Consider the following 25,390-nt stretch of genomic DNA (forward strand, 5'->3'; position numbering starts at 1 on the left):
AAATTTGCAAATTCGAGAATTCGTGATTTCCAGTCATAATGATTGTGAAAATCGTCAATCAGAAAATTTGCTATAAAAATTTGTGAGAAAAAATTAGCGATACGAATATTCGCAATCAACACTACTCCTAAAGTCAAAGACTTTGCAGCCTTCTCATTGGTTCACAAGCAAGAAGCAGTGAGGGATCATGGGTACTGATGAAAAAAATCTAGAATATTTGCAATTACAAATCCATAGCACTATATTCTAGATATTAGCAAAATTTCTAAGTGTCAATATATTTGTGATAAAAAATTGCGATTAGAATATTCGCAATCAACACTAATGGTGAATGAGACGGGTCTGCCGGCCCATCCCGTTCCCTGTCCACACCATGCCCCTTTTTTTAGACCTGGCGTGAGTGGGAATAAGTTGTAGACTGTGCCAGAAATACGCCAAAAGTAGGCGAATGTCTGTTAGTAAATGACCCCCATTGTGTGCACTCGCACTGGTGTTCTACCTTACCCTTTCAGTGAGGGATGGCAATCCTTATGTTGAGTGGTAGTGGATGTCACAGATGGTGGAATTAATATTTCTAATTGCAGCATAGCGTACTGATCATAATCAAGAAAAAGAACTAGTCTATAAGTGAACTTGAAATTCATATTTTCAAAGACACAGGGGCAGAGTTATCCTCCACTTTCCTGAAAAAGGGAGGGTGGTGAAGGTGGGAACGGGACTGGGCAAGCGGCCCGCCACATATATCATCTTCTACTCTGGTTTCCTGATGCAGAAGAACACTGAAATCTACGCCAGCCAGGGCGCACAGACTGTTGGATGCCGCCTTTAATTTATGACAAGGCATACTCCTCGTCATAAATCAGAAGCACAATCCGTCAGCGCACCTGGTTATCATAGCCCACTGTACGCCACCGGGTTATGATAAATCTACTCCAGGGTCTTGGTCAGTTTTTTTTAGGGTGTTTCCACATCTAACACAAAGGGGCACATTTATTAAGATCAGCGTTTTAGACTACGGTCTAAATAAAGCCCTACAGCTGGCGGCGGATCCGCCGAAGTTATGAAGAGGCGCCAACGTATCCAGTGCTGCTTCTAAATGTAAGACAGCTTCCTAGCCTAAAACAGGAATAGAAAATGGTTAATGAAACGGGCCTACAGCCTGTCCCCTTTCTCACCCCTTCCTCGCTTTTTTAGACCTGGCCTGAGCAGGGAGAAGTTGCAGATCCGCGCCTGAAATACACCTAATTTACTGTATTTCAGCATGATAAATGACCCCCGAAATTTCAGTTATAAGTTTTGTTGTGGATTTTAATGCGTATTTGCCACGGATCTATCAAAATACACATATGAAGCCATTGATTTGTTGAAGACTGCGTCCTATGCTTTGCAAAGAGTGATAAGCTAATTTCTCGGAATTTGATTCAGGTTTGATTTGGCCAAATTGGTCATACAAATTTGACTGGAATCAAGAATTGCTCCAATTGCAATCCAGTTGTGGATGAGGTTCTGGAGTCTCCTAGCACTGTATGAGGATCATATCAAGCTCTTAATGCCAAGTCAGCATTAGTAAAGTGACAACGACCTATATGGCTATGGGTAAACGCACGGAGGAGGTAACAGATAGCCTCTTTAAAAACAAACTGCACTGTAGGATTTTTATGTCATGGATTTTGGTGCAGATTGAGCTGAAAAATGGACGGTGGATCATTTTGAGAAATTTGCTTAAAATCAAATTGCTGAAAATTTATATTTCCGAAATTCAGGAAAAATTTGTTTAGAATCGATTTGCTCATCATCGCTCATTCTAATTTGAAAGAGTGAAATCCGGGGAGAAAATCTGCTAAAAGAATTGACGTGTTGCGGATTTATAAATACATGTCCTAAGGGTCAATTTTTGAGCAGATTTGTTAAAATCTTATCCATTTTTACTGCTATGTTGCAGATTTTTAGCCTGCAAATCTAGACAGAAAATCCACAGCCTATCCGCTACGTCTGAATATACCCTTAGGCTTACATTTGTCAAATTATCTCAAGATATAGAAATTTGGTTGCGCGAGTAAGAAAAATGCTCATACATACATATTTTGTAGACAATACATGAAAAGTTCTTACAGTGCCTCTTCTCAGCTAATAACCTAAATGCGTAATTATATACATGACGTAAAAGTGAACTGCTTGACTTGTTCCAACCATCTTCTCATTCCATTTCTGCATTTACCCCTCTGATCCTTCCCATACTCAGCGCACATGTACAACCTACTTCAGCTGCAGCATTCATTTTGTGTCCTCGTATTGTCCGCTCATCGTAATGCTGGATATCACTTCTGACTCTCAGGTGTACAATGTCTAACTATACTCATGAATTTCTCTAATGAACCCGAATATTCTAAACTTACTCCATGGAGCGTATAGTTAATCCATCCTGCCCCAATCACAATGGCTTTACACAAGGAATTGTCCATTGACAGAACACTTGATGGACAGCAGAGGAAGACAAATACCCGCTCCATATAACTTTCAGTGATTACAGCATTCCTCCTGAAGTAAGCAGTTTCTATAAACCCTCTTCATTAAAGGGAATGAGTCTGGTAGGCTTGATTACATCCATTCATTGTCACATGTGGTTTGGAAAGTATTGTGCTTCGGAGTGACAGGAGTCAGGGATTCAAAGAATAAAGAATAGCGTTTACATCTAACAGTAAAGGCAATTGTCCTATATTTACCCATCGGTGAAATTTTCATCGACATCGAGAGACATCTGCAGTCTCAAATGCTCTGTGTGCTATGCAGTAATGTAAACATAATAATACAAATAGATACAGATAGATAGTTACTATAGATAGATGATACATTCTGTAGATAGATAGATAGATATTATAGATGGATGATATATTGTGTAGATAGTTATGATAGAATGATGATAGATAGTTGGATAGATAGACATTGGATAGATGGATATTAGATAGAGTGATGATAGATAGATAGATAGATAGATAGATAGATAGATAGATACAGTAATGATATATAGATATTAGATATAGAGATAGGTAGATAGATAGATAGATAGATAGATAGACAGGTAAATAGATGTTGCAGATAGACAGATACTGTAGATAGTTATAATAGATAGATAGATAGATAGATAAATAGATACGAGATAGATAGATAGATAGATAGATAGATAGATACGAGATAGATAGATAGATGATAGGAGATAGATGCAGTAGTGTAAACTTAATAATACAAATAGATATAGATAGATAGTTGCTATAGATAGATGATAAATTCTGTAGATAGATAGATAGATAGATATTATAGATGGATGATATATTCTGTAGATAGATAGTTATGATAGAATGATGATAGATAGTTGGATAGATAGACATTGGATAGATGGATATTAGATAGAGTGATGATAGATAGATAGATAGATAGATAGATAGATAGATAGATAGATAGATAAATGATAGGAGATAGGAGATAGATAGATAGATAGATAGATAGATAGATAGAGTGATGATAGATAGATAGATAGATAGATAGATAGATAGATAGATAGATAAATGATAGGAGATAGGAGATAGATAGATAGATAGATAGATAGATAGATAGATAGATAGATAGATAGAGTGATGAGAGATGGGATAGAGTGATGTAGATACATAGATAGATAGACAGACAGAAGATAGATACGAGATAGATCGATGATAGGAGATAGGAGATAGATACCAGATAGATACTAGATAGATAGATAGATAGATAGATAGATAGAGTGATGTAGATAAATAGATAGATAGACAGAAGATAGATACGAGATAGATAGATAGATAGATAGACAGAAGATAGATACGAGATAGATAGATGATAGGAGATAGATACGAGATGGATAGATAGATAGAGTGATGTAGCTAGATAGATAGATAGATAGATAGATAGATAGATAGACAGATAGATTACTGTAAATAGACACTCATGTAAATGCATGCACCCAGTCCAGTATTTCAGGCTGTGGATGGGAAGATGCGGGTGCAATGCATTTTTACAGTATGAAAGTTGAACTCCAGCAGCCCTGTGCAATGCCTACTTTTGTAAGACAGGACAAAGAAATCCATCAACCCATCCATAAAGTGTCCTTTTGCAACCTTTTCCTCTGAGACTATTAAACCTTTACTTACCGGGGACTCTTAAAGGAACGCATGCAATATTAATCATGGGGATGGCATTAGTGGCCAGTGGCCAGCATGCTGTTACTTACCTGCGGTGTATATGGCAGTGCTCGCCTGAAGGATTAACACAGATCTCCAAATGAATCCCGGCATTCTGCTGCTGGTTATCCCTTCATCTCCTGAACGCTGGAAGACAGCTAGATTCCCATCAACACAAACACAGGTTGAGAGGGGAAGAAAAGCTGCTAGTTTCCAAGAATGAGAAAGCCCTCAGTGGTTCCCTCCCTCCCTTATGTTAGCTACAGTTTATTGAATCTATAGTCAAACTCTTCTGCTCCTAGTGCCTCTCCGAAAGTGTCACCTCTCACTCTGCCTGGAAGAATTCCTTGGCTCTTACAATAAACCTTCTTGTTTGATTTTCTTTTGCTCCTCCTTTTTCATTCCGTTCCTTTTCCCTTTCTCTCTCCCTGGCTCTGTACCTTCCTGTTACTCTCTTACCCTCCCCCTTTTCTTTCTTTTTTTTTTTTTCTCTTTTGAATATATTTATTTATTTCTCTCTCTCTCTTGCCGTCTTCCTTATATAATATGTGTTGATTTCTTTTCCCTTAAGATTTTCTTGCCTGCCCTCATTTCTGAAATCACCATCTCTTCTTCAGTTCTAGACGGTTGTTCCACTTTTTATGTGGTTCTATGCATAAGCACTCTCTTCTTTAAAATCCGCACTCTTCTACATCATCCCCTGGAGATCTGGCAATCTATGAAACAAATGGTCCCAGGGCCACATAGATAGGAAATCATTTGTGTCAATCTCACACATACAGGCCCTGATTTATGTCATGATGCAATTAGTGTAAAAAATGCTTGTTTCGGGAGACTTGAAAATGAAATGCATATACAAATGTAATAAAAATGTAAAATAAGTAGTGTGCCATAAAACAAGAAAAGACTGAAAGATGCTAATCAGATCCAGTGTTAGCAGTTGTCTGCACATTTTCCAGGGAAGATGAAGTGTGTTCTTGTGTCTATTGTAGTTCTCATTATTTGCTGTAGGGTGAAATAACATCTCTAGCCCCATGAGAATAGCACAGGGTGATGTCTGAAGTGGATCAAAGCTTTTTATAAGCTATCTATACCATAAATCCACCGCTGCAATCATTAAGAAATTATAACATACCAAAGAGGGGATGATAATGTATAGGAGGGTCGGAATGACTACCTCGTTACAGAGCCTCTACTTCATTAGGCACAAAGGAATCTGTACATTACATTCTTCTTAAATTAGGATTTATTATCAGCTTATATTTCAAAGACTCAGGATACTTATCGAGGGATTTTTTTTTGGAATATGAGTTACTTAAAGGGAACCTGTCACCAGTTTTATGGTATCCTAACTAAGGGCAACATAAATAAGTGACTGATTCTCTTAGCAAAATGCTGGGTCACTTTCTTTAATTGACCCAGTCAATCTGCCAACATCTTGTATTGAAAAGCTCTAGCTGATAATGATGAGTCATGAATATTTATGAGCTCCTGCATTGTCCCATATATGTATTTTCTATGTCTGTTTTATACTATTGCTGTAATTTTCCATGTGCACCAGCAGGTGGCAGCAGCATGTAGCAGATCTTAGTTAGTATCTCTAGCCTGGAATAGTCCATTCCAGGTTAGCTTCCCCCTTTCTGAGGAGGAGTGGAATGTTCCCACTTCCTACCTCATGGGGAGGAAGGAAAGTTCTAGGCAGTGTACCAGCCACCCCCTGCTGGGGTAGGTTGTGTTAGTAGGAGCTCCCAGAATCACGGATCCCAACCCTGGATTCTGCCTCGGCTGAGGCAGGGATCCATCTTCTTAGCCTGAGCTGTCAGCCTCAGCTGGTCGACCAGAGAAGCAGCCATCCACAACACTATAGATCTCCAGGAAGAAGACATCATACCCTGCGAGCAGTCCTGTGAGCACAGATCCCAAGACCAGGAGAAACTAAATACCTCCTCAGCTAGTCAGGCCCAAACTAAGCAGACTAAAGACAGAGCAGAAGATAGATACCTGCCAGATTCTACTAGGCGTATGTACCAGAAACAGAATAGAAAAATTTCTGCCACATATTGCCAAAACCTGCTGGGACCCAAGACTTATGCTGTAATTTGTACGGATAAAAGCTGCCATTCAGTAAACTCAAGTTGGACTTTATTACCCGTTTGGATCTAAATTTTTCCTCAATTACTCCTGCTAACCACACTCAATTTTATTGCAAGCGAGCCAGGATTCAGGAGTCCAGCCGTACCAAGGTAGGAGACACGTTGAGATTACACAGAGACATTATTCCCCCTCTGGCATTCCTCACCTGGTATATGAGCTATTACATCTTGAAAAGCCCTGCTATAGTACCTGCGCAAGCTGCAATTGGAGTCACAAACACTTACACATATATACTGACCCACTGCATAGGAACCCCACTGACCCAGTGTCCTGCTCATTGCACCTGCGATACACTAGTTTCCACCAAATATTGATTAAGAGGTTTGATATACCTGCATCCAGCAAATACTCATTAAAGGGTTCTATACACCTTTTTCCACAAAATACTGATAGAGGGGATTAATATACCAGCTTCCACCAAATATTGATTGAGGCCTGCGATATACTGGCTCCCACAAATACTGGTCTTCTATAGGGACTTTGTCACAGCGCCATTTTGAAAATGACAGGCAGAGGAAGAGGCAGGCCATTCCACAGGGGTGATAGGGGTCGGGCAGGTGCACCACAGGCTCGGGCCTAAGTGGGAAGTTGAAGAAGGTGCTACTATTACGTCAAAGGACGCACCAGACTTGTTTGAGTGGCTCACTCAGCCTTCCACTTCTGCACCCTCCTCATCCTCTGTATATGCACTCTCTTCACTCTCTGCTTTGTGCACCCCCAAAGACACCACTACCACTCGAGTCAGAGTAATTATTTTCCCATCCATTCCCAGACCTTACCAATGCGCAGCCATTCTTGGCATAGGGTGAGGAAGAGAAGGTAGCAATGGCCACCACCGAGCAATCTGAGGACAGTACCCAGATCAGCTCAAGGACGGAGGTCCCCGCTGTTGCTGCCTACTCCGAGATCTCTAATGTCAGTGGTGCTGAAGGTGACGATGATGACGGGTCGATGGATGTCACGAGGGTGCCCACAAGAGAGGAAGAGGAGGGGAGTTCAGAGGGAGAGACAGACCGGCAGATAGGGGGTAGAAGGAGGAGAAGCAGGCAGAACTCGCAGTGCTCAGGAGGCAAAAAGCAGACTGCAAATGTGTCTGGAGCAAGATATTCACCATGCACGGTCACATCTGGCGCTCCCAGGATGCCAGCACATGGCTCAGCAGTGTGGGCTATTATTAACGTGTCAGCTGCTGATAATAGTGTTGCCATCTGCAGCCTGTGCTGTCAATGCATAAGTCGTAGTAAGCCCAACACTCACCTAGGGATGACCACCTTACGAAGGCACCTGGCCTCCCATCACCGAGCCCAGTGGGAGCAACACCGTCAGATCCCACAAAGCCACACTCCCGGCGCTCCACGTCCTGCCTCTTCTCCTTCTCCTCTCTCCACTCATTTGTCTTCCACTCAACCTTCGACCGTGCCGTCGTCGCGTTCATCTGGCAAAAGACAGGCTTCCGTGGCCCAAATGTTAGCTGGCTTGTCGGAGCTGCTAGCCCACCAACTACTGCCATATAAACTGGTGGACTAGGAGGCCTTTAGAAAATTTGTTGCCATTGGCACACCGCAATGGAAGGTCCCTGGAAGGAAATATTTCTCCCAGAAAGGGCATCTTAGAGCTATATGGCCATGTTCAGCGGCAAGTGAATGTATCTCTGGCACACAGTGTCAGTGCCACGATACATCTGACCACAGACAAGGGCAAACACAGGAAGGGAAGGTACACAACTTTTACTGCCCACTGGGTAAACCTTCTGACGGCTGTCAAGCATGCAACCCATGTTACCGCCATGGATTGCATGCAGGCCGGCCACTTCTTCTCCTCCTCCTTCTCCATCCTCCATCTCCTCCTCGGCTGACTCCTCCTTTTTTACTGCTACCGCCTCTTCCGCTGCACCCCTAAAGTTCCACAGAACATATTCGACGTGCCAGGTGAGACATTGCCATGCTGCAGCTGTTGTGTCTGGAAGCCAAGAGCCACGCCGGTCCTGCACTGCTTTCAGCTCTGCGGTCACAGGCCGATCAGTGGCTAACCCCTCTAAATTTGACAGTTGGTAAATTGGTCTGCTAAGCGTGCTGAAACAGGGTAAAATGACACACATGCCATACAAGACACATGTTCTGAACTTAGTTGTGCAGCGATTCGTTGCCAAATACTCTGGGGTCCAGAAAGTCTTGCAGCAGGCCAGGAAAATCTCTGGCCATTTTAGAAGATCTTACACGGCCATGGTTCGCCTTGCTGATGTTCAGCTGCAACACCACCTGCCTGTCAGATGTCTTATTTGTGACAGCCCCACGCGCTGGAACTCCACCTTGTATATGCTTAATAGGCTGCTACAGCATCAACGTGCCGTTAATGACTACCTGTACGAACTCTACAGCTGGACAGGCTCTGGGGACCTTGGTTTCTTTTCTCTGCGCCAGTGGCTGCTCATGCGAGACGTATGCAGACTTCTGCAGCCATTTGATGTGATCACCAAGCTGGTCAGTCGCAGATAGGGTGCATTAAGTGACATCGTACCCTACGCCTTCTTTCTGGAGTGTGCATTGCGTTGTGTCATTGATCAAGCCGTCGAGGAGCAAGAGCTGGAAGATGAGGAAGTCGCAATGCTGAATGAATTCCCAGGGGGGCTACTCCATCTGAAACAAGTCAGCAGAAGTCTGAAGAGAAGTCAGAGGAGGATGGTGGCTGGGGGGAGGAGGAGAAGGAGGAGCAAGAAGTGCAGGCTTTAAACTTTTCTGTGATCCCTGGTGTTATCCGTGGCTGGGGGGAGGAGACCGAGGATGATATTCTCCTGGGCGATGAGCAGGAGCCATGGCACTCCACCACTTACAATTTTGTGCAAATGGGGGCCTTCATGCTCCAGTGTTTAAAGAGGGACCCCCGTATAAAAAGCATAAAGGGCAAGGACCAGTACTGGGTGGCAACGTACTTAGATCACCTGTACAAACGCAAAATGGCGGACATGTTACCAGCATCACAGAGGGCTATCAGAATACAGCATTTCCAGGCCTTGCTGTGAGAGATGCTGCATTCTACTGTTGCGGGCGCTGGCAATCCTACCGCGCCAGCAAGAAGAGGACCGTTTTAAGATGTGTTAGTCACTTCGGATATGAGATAATTTTTGCAGCCAACCAATCGACACCCTCTCTCCGGATCCAGCCTCAGACAACGCCTAGACTGACAGGTGTCCGTCGACATTGAGTTAACAGCCAATGTGGAAGCTCTGAGAAGCGAAGAACCCCTAGACTGCTGGGTGTGCAGGTTGACCTGTGGCCAGAGCTGGTACAATTTGCCATGGAACTTTTGGTTTGCCCCTCGTCGAGTGTTCTGTTTGAAAGGACGTTCAGCACAGCAGGGGGGGATGGTGACCGATAAGCACAGCCGCCTAGCTCACGACAGTGTCGACTACCTCACATTTCTAAAAATGAATAAGGCATGGATCTTGGAGGAATTCAACACCTGCGATGACCACGTTTAATTGAATTTCCTCATGCCAGCCCAAATATATCCGCCACCACCCAGAACAAAGAATGGTCCCTGTCTTATGTAAATATAGCGGCATAAAAGGCCTTTTCTGTCCGGTAAATGCCTAATATTTGGGGCCTGTACTCCACTGGCCTGCAGTAAAATTGGTATCCACTGGCTGTCTAATATACCTCCAGCCACATAATCACTTGATCTTTTCTGTATGGTGAATGCCTAATTGTTGTGGCCTAAGAGGAATTCAACACCTGTGACGACCACGTGTTATCAAATTTCACCTATTATCATTTGTGGTTTATTCAAGAGGGGGAATTCGTTAGCAATGTTTTTAATCCAATTTTATATTTCTAGTTCTTTTCAACATATATATTTGACATGTATTTGTACTGGACTACAGTAAAATAATTATCCAATGACCGTCTAAAATACCTCCAGCCACATAATCACTTGATCATTCTGTCTGGTGAATGCCTAATGTTTGGGGACTGTACTCCACTGGCCTGTAGTAAAATTGATATCCAATGACCGTCTAATATACCTCCAGCCACATAATCACTTGATCTTTTCTGTACGGTGAATGCGCAATTTTTGGTGCCTGTAATCTAACTGGCCAACAGTAAAATTGTTATGCGGTGACCGCCTAATGTACCTCCAGCCATATAATCAATTGTTCTTTTCTTTACGGTGAATGACAAATGTTTGGGGCCTGTACTCCACTGGCATGCAGCTAAATTATTATCCACTGACCGTCTACTATACCTCCAGCCACATAATAACTTGATGATTTCTGTACGGTGAAGGCCTAATTTTTGGGGCCTGTACTCCGGTGGGCTACAGTAAAATTTTTATACATTGACTGCATAATGTACCTCGAGCCACATAATCACTTGTTTTATGTCATGTGAATGCCTAATTTTTAGGGCCCTTACTCCCGTGGCCTTAAATCATTTTTTTCTAAGCTCCAGCAGGGCACATTTTTGAGAATTTCCCTTTAAGCATAAAAATGGCCCCTGATTAAAATACATATTTTTTGTGGGAATTTTTGTCATTGATCCCCATTTACTATGTCACTGTCCATGTTGTGGGACTATTTGTGCACTTCTAGTAAGTATTTGATGCTGCAAATATGATCTGAAGGTTTTCCAGGTTCGCCTGCTATTAAAGAGAATGGGGCCCGCTGCAAACTTGCTGTTCGCGAACATTTGATCGCGCTCGCGCGAACATTTGATCGCGCTCGCGCGAACATTTGATCGCGCTCACGCGATCGTGCGTTCGCGTGATCGTGTTCTCGAATCGTCCGCGCCAATGTTTGTCCATCACGACACGTGAACACCGTAAAAAATAAAAAATAAAAACAGTTACAAAAAGCTATTTTTTATCCCCTAACATTACATAAAGCGCAACACCTAGTGTTTAAAAAGGCGTATGCCCCCCAAAATAGTACCAATAAAGCTGTTGCCTCATCCCAAAAAAATTAGACCATAACTAAGGCAATCGGTAAAAAAAAATGAAAAAGCTATGGCTCTCAGACTATGGAGACACTAAAACATAATTTTTTTGTTTCAAAAATGCTATTATTGTGTAAAATTTAAATAAATAAGAAAAAGTATACATATTAGGTATTGATGCGTCCGTAACAACCTGCTCAGTTGCACTCTGCAAAAATAAATAAATAAAAACTGTGCTAAAGCAACCAATTTTTGGGTAACCTTGCCCCATAAAGTGTAATAATGAATGATCAAAAAATCATATGCATCCCAAAATGGTACCAATTAAAACATCAACTCTTCCTGTAAAAAAAATGAGCCACTGCACAAGACAATTGGCAAAAAAAATTAAATATATATGGCGCTCTGACAATGGAGACACAAAAACATAATCTTATTTTCTCAAAAAAATGTGTTATGTAAAACGGAAACAAACAAAGAAAGCAGACATATTTGATATCATTGTGTCCATAACAACCTGCTCTATAAAAATAGATCTACCCTGTCAGATGAATGTTGCAAAAAATAAAAACAGTGCCAAAAAAAGTCTTTTTTTTGTCACCTTGCCTAACAAAAAACATAATATAACGCAATTAAAAATCATATGTACCACAAAATAGTACCAATAAAACTGGCACCTTATTCCCTAGTTTCCAAATTGGGGTCAACTTTTGGGAGTTTCTACTGTAAGGGTGCATCAGGGAGGCTTCAAATGGGACATGGCACCTAAAAACCAGTTCAGCAAAATCTGCCCTCCAAAAACCATTCTTTTCTTCTGCGCCCTGCTTTGTACCTTTACTTCAGTTTATGACCACATGTGGGGTGTTTATGAAAACAGCAGAATCAGGGTAATATTACATTTAGTTTGGCTGTTAACCCTCGATGTGTTAAAGAAAAAATGGATTATAATGGAAAATCTGCCAAAAAAGTGAAATTTTGAAATCTTCATTTTCCTTTAATTCTTAAGGAAAGGGTTAGCAAATTTTTCAAAATCAGTTTTGAGTAACTTGAGGGGTGTAGTTTCTACAATAGGGTAATTTATGGGGGGTTTCCACTGTGTAAGCCCCACAACGTGACTTCAGATTTGAACTGGTCTTTAAAAAGTGTGTGTGTGTGTGTAAATGTCTTAAAAAAATAAAATGACATTTACAAAATGATGCCAACATGACTTAGACATATGGGGAATGTTAAGTAATGAATATTTTATAAGTATCACTTTCTGTTTTAAATGCAGAGAAATTGAAATGTTGAAAATTGCGAATTTTTCTAATTGTTTGGTAAATTTGAGATTTTTTCATAAATAAAGGTGAAATATATTGACTCAAATTTATGACTATCATAAAGTAAAATGTGTCACGAGAAAACAATCTCAGAATGGCTTGGAGAAATAAAAGTGTTCCAAAGTTATTACCACATAAAGTGACACATGTCAGATTTGCAAAATTAGGCCTGGTCAGGAAGGGGCAAAATGGCCCGGTCTGGAAGTGGTTAAAGTGAATCTCTGCTTTTTATCATTATGTTGCTTATACGTAGTTATAAAATTATGTGTTGATTAATTTCTTACATAGAGCTTCAAAGGGGATTCATCACTGATTTTATCCTGCCCTATCTTGGATTGTGCTGGAGCTGCTCAGTATTACTTATAGCCAACTGACTGAGTCCATACAAGTTTAGCTTATATCAGGGTCTCCGTCACTAATGCATTCTGCCCTCAGACATCATAAATTGGATGCCAGATTCCCTTTCAAATCCCCTGCATAACAACAGAGTTACATGATGCAGGACTCATCATTTTTGCGGGGCCACGGAACAGAGCAATGGATGCGGACAGCACGCAGAGTGCTGTCCGCATCTTTTGCGGACCCATTGAAATGTGTGGTTCCGTATACGGATTGTATACAGAATGCAAAATACATTCGTGTGAATAAACCCTAAACCTGCAATACCATGCAACCTTCATTTTAAGGGGTATTCCCATCTATGAATTTTCTGTGAATATGCCATAAAAGTCCAATAGATGCAGACTTGAGAACAGAGCTTCATTCACCCACTGGCAATCTCCATTTACTTCTGTGGGAGAATGGACCCGTAGGCCATAAAAGTCTTTCCAGCAGTCCTATGTACAGCAATACCACACATAACACAGTGATCTCTCTGACTACAGATAATATAGTATAATATAGTATATATCACGTGCAGTCCTATGTAGCACCTCAGATAACACAGTGATATCTCTCTGAGAACAGATAATGTAGTAAATGGAACCTGCAGTCCAGTGTGTGGAGCTCAAAGCTGGCGCTGCCTTCTCCTTCTTGGGGTCCGGCTGCTGTGTCCTCCTCCTCTTTTGGTAGCAGCAGTGCAGCAAGAGGGAGTAGGCAGCCCCAGCTTTGAATCCCACAGAGAACATTCTGGTGTCAGAACCTTATAATTAATAGTCCGAGATTGGGCCTGCGGGGCAGTGGACCTACAGAGCGGGGGCACCATGGTAGCTGTGAAGCTTAGAGGGAGAACCACATATGAACAAAGTGAATTTATTCATATGTGGTTCTCAATCTAAGGCCTTATGCACATGACCGTTCAGTTTATTTCGGTCCGCAAACCGCGGATCCGCAAAAAACGGAAGCCGCCCGTGTGCCTTCCGCAATTTGCGGAACAGGCAGCCCATTGTAGAAATGCCTATTCTTGTCCACAAAACTTTCTGCACAAATTGGTGATAAAATGTGATCTGATCTTCATCTAAGTCACAGCAATAGACAATCACAGTCTGCTTAAACTAATAACACACAACGAATTAAATGTTACCAGTTTTTTATTGAACACATCATGTAAACATTCACAGTGCAGGTGGAAAAAGTATGTGAACCCCTAGACTAATTACATCTCCAAGAGCTAATTGGAGTGAGTTGTCAGCCAACTGGATTCAGTCAATGAGATGAGATTGGATGTGTTGGCTACAACTGCCCTGCCCTATAAAAAACACACACCAGTTCTGGGTTTGCTTTTCACAAGAAGCGTTGCCTGATGTGAATGATGCCTCACACTAAAGAGCTATCAGAAGACCTACGATTAAGAATTGTTGACTTGCATAAAGCTGTAAAGGGTTATAAAAGTATCTCCAAAAGCCTTGCGTTTCATCAGTCCATGGTAAGACAAATTGTCTATAAATGGAGAAAGTTCAGCACTGCTTCTACTCTCCCTTGGAGTGGCCATCCTGTAAAGATGACTGCAAGAGCACAGCGCAGACTGCTCAATGAGGTGAAGAAGAATCGTAGAGTGTCAGCTAAAGACTTACACAAATCTCTGGCATATGCTAACATCCCTGTTAGCGAATCTACGATACGTAAAACACTAAACAAGAATGAATTTAATAGGAGGATACCACAGAGGAAGCCACTGCTGTCCAAAAAAACATTGCTGCACTTTTACAGTTTGCACAAGAGCACCTGGATGTTCCACAGCAGTACTGGCAAAATATTCTGTGGACAGTTGAAACCAAAGTTGAGTTGTTTGGAAGAAACACACAACACTATGTGTGGAGAAAAAGAGGCACAGCACACAAACATCAAAACCTAAACCCAACTGTGAAGTATGGTGGTGGGGGCATCATGGTTTGGGGCTGCTTTGCTGCCTCAGGGCCTGGACGGATTGCTATTATCGAAGGAAAAATGAATTCCCAAGTTTATCAAGACATTTTGCAGGAGAACTTAAGGCCATCTGTCCACCAGCTGAAGCGCAACAGAAGATGGGTGTTGCAACAGCACAACGACCCAAAGCATAGAAGTAAATCAACAACAGAATGGCTTAAACAGAAGAAAATACGCCTTCTGGAGTGGCCCAGTCAGAGTCCTGACCTCAACCCGATTGAGATGCTGTGGCATGACCTCAAGAAAGCGATTCACACCAGACATCCCAAGAATATTGCTGAACTGAAACAGTTCTGTAAAGAGGAATGGTCAAGAATTACTCCTGACCGTCTGATCTGCAACTACAGGAAACGTTTGGTTGAAGTTATTGCTGCCAAAAGAGGGTTCAACCAGTTATTAAATCCAAGGGTTCACATACTTTTTCCACCTGCACTGTGAATGTTTACATGGTGTATTCAATTAAAACAAGGTTAAAGAGGACATTTTACCGATCCTAACATTGTGAACTAAGTATACAGACATAAAGAGCTGCGCCCAGGGATCTCACTGCACTTACTATTATCCCTGGACGCCACTCTGTTTTACTGCTATGCCCTCCGGTATCTTCGGTCATTAAGTTATAGTAGGCGGAGTCTGCCCTTGTTCTTCTGTAGCGCTGGCCAATCGCATCGCAGAGCTCGCAGCCTGGGAGAAAATAACCTCCCAGGCTGTGAGCTCTACGCTGCGATTGGCCAGCGCTACAGCAGAACAAGGGCAGACTCCGCCTACTATAACTTGGTGACTGAAATCTCTGCCTACTATAACTTAGTGAGTGGAGATACCGGAGGGCATAGCAGGAGAACGGAGCGGCGCCCAGGGATAATAGTAAGTGCAGTGAGATCCCCGGGCACAGCTCTCCATGTCTGTATACTTAGTTTACAATGTCAGGATGGGTGAAAAGTCCTCTTTAATATTTAATTATTTGTGTGTTATTAGTTTAAGCAGACTGTGATTGTCTATTGTTGTGACTTAGATGAAGATCAGATCACATTTTATGACCAATTTGTGCAGAAATCCATATCATTCCAAAGGGTTCACATACTTTTTCTTGCAACTGTATATGCAGGTAGAGAAAGTATTTAGAATAACCACTTTTCTTTTCCTATTATAAAACAGCAAATAATAGGGAGAGCTTTACAGGTAAGAAACATAAAAAAAGTAATAAGAATTTGTTATTTAATTTTTCTGTAATTGAGATTCAGGTTGTTTGAAAAGCCAGTATTGTTTTTTCATATAAATCATCACCAAGAGATTAGCAGTACAGTAATGATCATTACAGCGTGCAATAAATGCCGCCTGCAGTAGTAAAGGCTCAATTCCAAGGAACTCAGTTCCTATATACAAAAAGGCAAAAATTCAAAGAGATCTGCCAAACATTCAATCACAGTGAATGACAAACATGCAAAATAGATCTTACGACTGAATCTATCATAGTGAGCTTAAGTGCAAATAATCTTATTGTATGTAAGTCTCTAAAGTAAATAAACTCCCAAAAAAAATGAAGACAGTTTGGCAGACAGCGATCCAATTTTAGACACAAGCTGTTGAGGAAATGGGAAATCTGTTATGTCACCACATGGTGGCCATCTTGAATGCTGCCAGCTTGGATTCAGCTTCACTTTTTCAGATGGAAAGGTATGTGTGTGACATATCACACTGGTATAGAATGGCACCAGAAAAACAATGGTGTGCTTCATGTTAACTTTATTCATTTTCATTAAGTTAAAAGTGATTTTTCTTTGTTACACAAACAATATGAACAAAAATGTTCACATCATCCTCATTTCCGATGCCCAGGTGTTATTACAGATTATTTCAACTAGCACCACCCAAACTGTCTCATTACCCACAGTACAGTTCTACCAAATTCCAAATAACTGGTTCTGTCACCAGTACCAAAAGCTGGATGACCAAAAACCGCTATGAATGTAGAAACAGCAACCACTGTTCTGGCCTCATTCAGCAACACCCCATAATGTAGCACTTGTCATCTGTCTCTGCAATGTGGGGTTAGCTATGCCTCAATTCACCATCACCTAACTGAAGATGACTCAAGCTGTTGGAGAGATTTTGCAACTTCATATTAAATCACGTTTATTAGTTGTTTTTCAATTATGAAGTAAAGTTCTTCCTGAATGGTGAGGTGAACAAACAGAATTACAGATATTGGTCCCACATAAAGATTGACTGTACTGATCTATCTAACATGATTGCCTCACCTAAAATAATGGTATGGTGCATGGGGTACCCAAATAGTGAGGCCTTTCTTAATTGACGGAACATTAGGAGCAGGCTGTTGCACAAGCTTGTTTGATGAAGGCACAATTTCTTCATTATTTTGAGAGTATATTACATGATTTCTTCAACAAGATGATGCTCTCCCTCATTATTGATGTGGTTGGCTTCTGGTCAATCAGGAACAAGATCCGTTATGAGCGCAGAGTTAGAGAGCAGGTTCCGCTGCCTGGGGATAGGGTCCTCATTCAACAGCTGGACCTTCATGAAAAGCACAAGCTTGCTGATCGGTGGCATCCAGAACCCTATCTTATGTTAGAAAAGCTGCCAGGTGTTCCAGCACACAGAGTAAAGCCTGAGAACGCAAGTAGGATCATCAAAACCTATCTTTGCCAACATTTGTTACCTGTAGGACAAAATGTTCAGTTGCAGCAGCCACAACAAAATGGAGCCAATCCCCCCCCCCCCCACACACACACCTCCCCCGGCCTGTGAGAAGGAGTCGCTGCCATCGATGAGGGATCAGCTCAGTGGTTCCCCCTGAAGAAAATTACTATTACCCCAGTGATAAATGGGGTCCAGACTACAGATGTGTAAGCCATTGAGGCCCATTTGTCAAAGATGGCACAGATCAGTTGATTGATGTGACTTACCATGAAGAATTGAGCCCAGAAGCCAGCTTGCCCTGTCCCCAGTCGGGAAAAAACTTCAGAGGAAAGGGAGTAACCAGGTGAAGATGTGACCATGATGGAGCCTATGCTTGGAAGTCAAGAGCTAGGGGTCAAGTAGAATGCTCACAGAGAATAGGGCATGCTACTAAGGTCCCCAGAGTAATACACCTGAATTTCATTGACATGTGGCTTTATTTCCCCCCTGTACTCATGGGAGAAGGAGATAGTATGTATGGAGATAAACACTTTAACGCACATTTGTATTTCAGGTGGTGAGTCTTCACTTCATGCTCGGACACTAGCAGTGACTCACCAGCTGGTAGAGTGTAACCACTGCAGAGAAAGTATTGTGTACAGTAAATACTGCAGTTATCCCCAAGCAAGGACTCACAACAGCAGACATTAGCACTTCTTAAGTGAAGTGGACTACATGTCCCAGCACACCTTGCTTCTTTGTGCCCCTGCAGCCTGGAGGAGGAGTAGCAGAGAAGAGGACTGATTGACTAAGCAGGGGATTGTGGGACACGGCTGGAGGGGGATGAGAGAGAGTGGCCATCTTAAAAGGAGCTGCATGGCCAGGAGACAGTGAGACTGTGAGTGAATTGTAGAGAGAGAATAGTCCTGCCCTTGGGCTCACAGCACAGGCACCTAGAGACAGTCCTGACAGCATCATCTCTGCAGAACAACCTGATATGAAAAAGTTATCCTGGTCTGCATCACAGTAGGATTCTTCCTCCCACTTCATTTGTGTCCACAGTTCAGTGAGGCCGGACTGGAGGCGTAGCCTTAGCCTTAGGGGGAGGCTGGCATGACAGGTGGTGGTTCAGGGAAGCAGGAATGGGGATTTGGCAGTTTAAGCTGCTGGGGTGGGGGTTAGTAATTTGGGGGGAAGGATCTGGGCTTTAAGAGGGGGCTGTGAGGAAAAAAGAGGTGCCATTTTAGAGGAGAAAGCAGGGAAACCCTGCCCACCCTCCCTTTTGATGGTTTATGTTCTTGATCCTGTTTGTGTAAGGTGAAGACAAGTTGAGGGATGTTCTTTGGGATTGGTGTTGTCGTGGCAGCTGTGGCAGTGGGAGGTGCTCGAAGTTGCCAGGTTGCTGAGGAGGGGAGGGCCCTATGGTTGGTGGCGGATTTAAGAGGTCCATCGGTTAGTGCCTCCGAGCTGGTGCTTAACAGCTGGAGGCAAGGTGGAATTCCCCGTATGGGATTTAATTATTTTAGGATTCGAGGAACTTGTGAGTATGTCTTGCTGTACTGCTATTGAGGATATATTGAGATAACTGTTTCTGAGAGGAATATCTGTGATTAAGTGCACTAATGGTTTCTGAAAAACATGCCGACAGTCCCCAATGTTTGGACTATCTTCATTGCAGTACTGCAGCCATTACTAAATGTGTATGTGCAGTTACTCAGGTGGTGTGTGCTAACTGTATTTTCTGCATAAGAGTGTCTGATCACCATCATTGGTGTGTCAATGTTAGATGTTCAGTAAAGACAGTATCTTAACCCTTTATAATCCCCCCATATTATCTCAGAGAACATTACTATTATTCGTAACAGCCAGGCCTGCCATATAGTTACCACCACTAGAACTCTAACTGTGCTCTGTGATCTGTGCTCTGTTTCTCTATTTGCATACTTCTTAGGCTAGTTTCACTCTAGTGGCAGCCTTCTCCAACATGTCGTAGTTTTATTCCCGGCTCTCAGTATGTTTGCCATGCTGCCACCGGAACTCCGGCCAGCCCCCATTATAGTCAATGGGGCCGGAGCGAACCTCCAGCGGCACGCGTGCACTAGTGGCAGCACGGATCCGTCAGGCTGTCCACCGGAGAAGGCTGCTGCTTGAATGAAACTATCCTTTTTAAGCTCACCATTGTTTACCCTTCCAACAAATAACCTTACCTCTCTCGGGTGAGCGTGTACTAAGCTAGACAGAGACTCCCCGATTTGGCCTCTGTCCGAAAAGGAAGACCCTTCTGCATTCCTTCAGAGCTCTCAGCAAGAGTCGGGGGGAGGCTCTACACTTTGGTTAGAGCTACAATACACCCTGCCCACAGAGGTAGACCCAAAGGGGTGTGTGAGGCAGTGACAGGCCTCATGGCTATTAGGGGAGGTGTATGGCAGGTTTTTCGATCTCTTCCCCGTCAATCAGCAGGTCTTAAACAGCACCAGGTGCCACAGTCATTACTGGGGAGTAAATGTCCATCCCAGACGGTCAGTTGGGGGTGTGGTTACAACCAGAGGTCAGGTGAGGCCCTGGATGTGTGGTTTCAGCCAGGCTTGGCTGAGAAAACATGAGGCTGGGAAATAGCCTGGACTGACCGTGTTACAGCCTGGGGGCTGGTATATGCTTGGCTGAGGAAGCCGGATCTGACCCTCTATCTGAACAGCACTGTATAGGTGAGTCAGGGATTGTATCGTATGTTTAGTTACAGCCCAGCCGGGCAGGTGTTTGTTTATTGTTTCGTTGTTCTGGTATTGCTAGTGTGCCAAAATAAATGCACTGTTTGGACTGCAACACGGTTTTCAGCAAGTTATCTGTGACCGAAACCCCCAGAGATAGAGCAAGGATAAGGTGAGTATCAAACAACACCAATCCACAAATGACAGTCAGGAGTTCAACTCATGTGCGGGAGAATCCAAGGATCAAATGGGTTCACCAAAAGTGATGTCACTCAAGGGATAGATAGCAGGACCCTTGATAGTGCCCCTCTAAGTTATTATAGGCTCCTCTGTAGGGCTCTTGGAAATTATCATAGGTCCCTCTATAGTGTGCCTAGTAGTTATCATTGGCCACTCTATAGTGCCCCCAGTAGCTGAAGTGTAACCCTGTAGCATCCCCAAAAGCGACAAAAATAAATAAACTCACCGGAATGCTGCTCTATGCTTCAATCTGTGAAGCAAGTTGCATGCCTCTTCTCGCCAGTGGTCTGAGTTCTATGCATCCTAGTGCAGAAGGTCGCTGTGAAGTTATTGCGCCAGTTGCATCCTCGCGAGATGACCATCGTGACCATCTCAGACCCGACGCAGACATTGTAGTCATGTCATCTTTTTTAAACTGCCTGTGCAGTTTTTGGCAAACTGATGCCTGAGGTGGCCCACTCTGGCACCAGCCCATCTGGCATTTGCCAGAACTGCCAGATGGGCAGTCCAGCCCTGTTCATTACTCTAGACCAGTGTTCCACAAACTTTTCTGCAGTACTAGGACCAGTTTCATGATAGACAATTGACCCACAGGACAGAGGGAGGGGAGATGGAGGGAGAGGTACACTACTGGACATTTCTTATCACAAAATAGGAAACCCAAATGTTACACTGTAACAACTTCTACCACTATGGTTATCTTTCCCCACTTAGTGACACATGTACAAAAAGAAGAGTGTTACCTAAACCGGTGCATGTCCATGTCCACTCCATCACCTTCAAGTTCCGGGTGTGGCACTTCATGAGGTAGGAACAGGCTTACGGGCAGTGATTTGTTTGCAGAACTGGACAGGAAGAAGATAAGGGTGGCCTCTATGTGATGCTGCTGTTCATGTTCCCTCTCCTACAATCCACATAGTTTCCCTGCTCTCCAGTACAGTCAGTGTCTCCAGCTTCTCCCTGTCCAATGCACTTTGAATGGTTTCCATCTCCGCACATTGGCACTGTACAGTATATTAGCATTATTCCGACATTGGGTGCAGCTATTATGTGGAAGCTGTATTATGTGGACACTTTTAATATGTGGACAATATACGGAAGCAAATAAAGAAAATAGACTTAGGAACTAGTTCCCATAGGGAAGAAGAAAGTAGACGATGATAGTTGTAGAAAGGTGTATTTACACTATGTGCTGGGCTGGATTTAGGATAGCAGTATTGTGTAGGTACTATTTTAGGATATTATGTAGGTGCTATATAATTGTATTATGTGAACACTATATGGTAGTATTATTTTGGGGACATTGTGTGGGCATTGTATGTTAGTATTGTTTGGGCAAATGGACTCCATGTTCCGCTTTTGCCCATTTTTTTTACTGTTGCTACTTTAGAGAATGCAAATCACTGGGTTTCAACATGGTTAAATGGTAAAAATTTAATTTATTTAAATATATATTATGGACTATAAAGACAAGCTTCACTCAAATCTAAAACTTCAAGTGTGAAACCATGTAATATACAGGACCTTCTAAAAAAATTAGCATATTGTGATAAAGTTCATTATTTTCTGTAATGTACTGATAAACATTAGACTTTTATATATTTTAGATTCATTACACACCAACTGAAGTAGTTCAAGCCTTTTATTGTTTTAATATTGATGATTTTGGCATACAGCTCATGAAAACCCAAAATTCCTATCTAAAAAAATTAGCATATCATGAAAAGGTTCTCTAAACGAGCTATTAACCTAATCATCTGAATCAACTAATTTACTCTAAACACCTGCAAAAGATTCCTGAGGCTTTTAAAAACTCCCAGCCTGGTTCATTACTCAAAACCGCAATCATGGGTAAGACTGCCGACCTGACTGCTGTCCAGAAGGCCATCATTGACACCCTCAAGCAAGAGGGTAAGACACAGAAAGAAATTTTTGAACGAATAGGCTGTTCCCAGAGTGCTGTATCAAGGCACCTCAGTGGGAAGTCTGTGGGAAGGAAAAAGTGTGGCAGAAAACGCTGCACAACGAGAAGAGGTGACCGGACCCTGAGGAAGATTGTGGAGAAGGACCGATTCCAGACCTTGGGGGACCCGCGGAAGCAGTGGACTGAGTCTGGAGTAGAAACATCCAGAGCCACCGTGTACAGGCGTGTGCAGGAAATGGGCTACAGGTGCCGCATTCCCCAGGTCAAGCCACTTTGAACCAGAAACAGCGGCAGAAGCGCCTAACCTGGGCTACAGAGAAGCAGCACTGGACTGTTGCATGTCATTCGGAAATCAAGGTGCCAGAGTCTGGAGGAAGACTGGGGAGAGGGAAATGCCAAAATGCCTGAAGTCCAGTGTCAAGTACCCACAGTCAGTGATGGTCTGGGGTGCCATGTCAGCTGCTGGTGTTGGTCCACTGTGTTTTATCAAGGGCAGGGTCAATGCAGCTAGCTATCAGGAGATTTTGGAGCACTTTATGCTTCCAGCTGCTGAAAAGCTTTATGGAGATGAAGATTTCATTTTTCAGCACGACCTGGCACCTGCTCACAGTGCCAAAACCACTGGTAAATGGTTTACTGACCATGGTATTACTGTGCTCAATTGGCCTGCCAACTCTCCTGACCTGAACCTCATAGAGAATCTGTGGGATATTGGGAAGAGAAAGTTGAGAGACGCAAGACCCAACACTCTGGATGAGCTTAAGGCCGCTATCGAAGCATCCTGGGCCTCCATAACACCTCAGCAGTGCCACAGGCTGATTGCCTCCATGCCACGCCGCATTGAAGCAGTCATTTCTGCAAAAGGGATTCCCGACCAACTATTGAGTGCATAACTGAACATAATTATTTGAAGGTTGACTTTTTTTGTATTAAAAACACTTTTCTTTTATTGGTCGGATGAAATATGCTAATTTTTTTAGATAGGAAATTTGGGTTTTCATGAGCTGTATGCCAAAATCATCAATATTAAAACAATAAAAGGCTTGAACTACTTCAGTTGGTGTGTAATGAATCTAAAATATATGAAAGTCTAATGTTTATCAGTACATTACAGAAAATAATGAACTTTATCACAATATGCTAATTTTTTTAGAAGGACCTGTATATCCTACACTGTGATCCAGAAAGCTGTACTAAAGTGATCTCTCTTTCTTAGAGAGCATGCTTTCTATACTATAAATATACAGTAAGACTTAGAAAAGAAGCTCCCTCCTTCATCCAGCCCAGTTTTTTCTGTTTCTGATTTTTAGTTCTATTATATTCTACTTCAACTCGCCTTCTTTGATAATATTAACACTTTTCTCAACCAAATGCCTCCATTCAGTGTTCCTGAATTTTACCTGCCTGACAAAACAAGTGTTTTGTGCCTGGTCATGCAGTTTCATGTATGCCCCGATGTGCTGCTGTAGTGAGACACAGTGATGTCTTTTAAAGGTCATTTTACCATAACACAGAAGCAAAAGCTAAGTCTACTTTCACACTTGCGTCAGAGGATTCCGGCAGGCAGTTCCGTCGATGGAACTGCCTGCCGGATCTGGCAATCTGGCGCAAACGGATGCATTTGTGAGATGGATGCAGATGTGGATCTGTCTGACAAATGCATTGCAATACTGGATCCGTCTTTCCGGTAGTCATCCAGAAATTACAAATCCGGTATTATTCGGATCCGTTAATGCAGTAATTTTAATGCCGGATCCGGCACTAATACATTTTAATGGCATTCCACCAAGTGTCCAGGATTTTTGGCCAGAGAGAAAAATGCAGCACACTGCAGTATTTTCTCCTGCGAAAAAACGTTAGAGGGACTAAACTGATGCATTTTGATGCATGCTGAACGGAATGCTCTCTATTCAGATGCATTAGGATAAAACTGATCTGTTTTTTTCCGGTATTGAGCCCCTAGGACGGAACTCAATACCGGAAAAGAAAAACTCTAGTGTGAAAGTATATTAAATTGTATTTACATGTATCATATAATGGAATGAATCATGAGAAACTTTTTACATAATACTGCCTTTTTTTCTCTAATTTTTGAATATTGTGTTCCAAGAAACTGAATCATTTTATATAATTTGCCAGATGACACTGTGACATTCTAGCGGGAAGATCATTTTGAGCTTATTTTACATACTGATACAGGTTATAATGACACAACACAGGGATGCACTGAACAGAAGGCCTCACCCTCCATATCCATGAGTATCAAAATAAAATATATATTTTCAGCATTTTTCCTCTACAGTAGAAACATTGTTATTTTTGTTTACCTTTTAATACTAAGTCCTGTTAAGAAAACCCACTACAGTATTTTGATAACTCCGTTCCTCCCGAGCCAGTTGCTCAGAGAAACACAACAATCGATGCCTTCTACCACAAGGTAATTCTTAGTCGAAACACAGAATAGCAAAGAAATGAGGGCCAAAGGTAGACAAAGAGGAAAATGAAAGATTATAGAAAATAAAAATGCTGGAGACTTGATTCAATATAAATTTAAAGTGTACCTAAGATTTCAAAAAAAGTTAGCATAATGGCTGTGCTTCTTTGTGCAATCATAACTGTTATGGTCATTTTAGGCTTCCCTAATGTCTTTTTCAGTCATATTATTCCCTGTTTCATATTCACAGCTAGATGCATTTTATTCAGTAGCAGGTGGTTTCTCCCTTCTGTGGAATCTACTAGTACTGTATTTCTGTGACATTCTTTCCCTGACTTCCCACAATGTTTTCAGTTAAAGGGGTTGGCCACTCTCCATGTATTTTCTACAACTGTGTGAGAGGCAGGGAAAAAGTACATTTCCTAATAAACTGTATTTTTCACCCTATAAGATGCACCTAGGTTTATGAGG

At 42.3% G+C, this 25,390-nt stretch overlaps 1 protein-coding gene across 1 annotated transcript in view; it reads right to left on the reverse strand.

The window, feature by feature from the left end:
* The window catches only part of LOC122926661 (carbonic anhydrase-related protein 10-like), a 493,040-nt gene extending 488,721 nt beyond the window's left edge, over window positions 1-4,319 (reverse strand). The window contains exon 1 of the mRNA XM_044278105.1: window positions 4,256-4,319. Coding sequence (XP_044134040.1) covers window positions 4,256-4,319 — 64 coding nt within the window. The remainder of the gene's footprint in view (window positions 1-4,255) is intronic.
* Window positions 4,320-25,390: the final 21,071 nt, after the last annotated feature.

The sequence above is a fragment of the Bufo gargarizans genome, chromosome 2, assembly GCF_014858855.1.
Source record: "Bufo gargarizans isolate SCDJY-AF-19 chromosome 2, ASM1485885v1, whole genome shotgun sequence".
In the NCBI taxonomy this organism is placed as follows: Eukaryota; Metazoa; Chordata; class Amphibia; order Anura; family Bufonidae; genus Bufo; species Bufo gargarizans.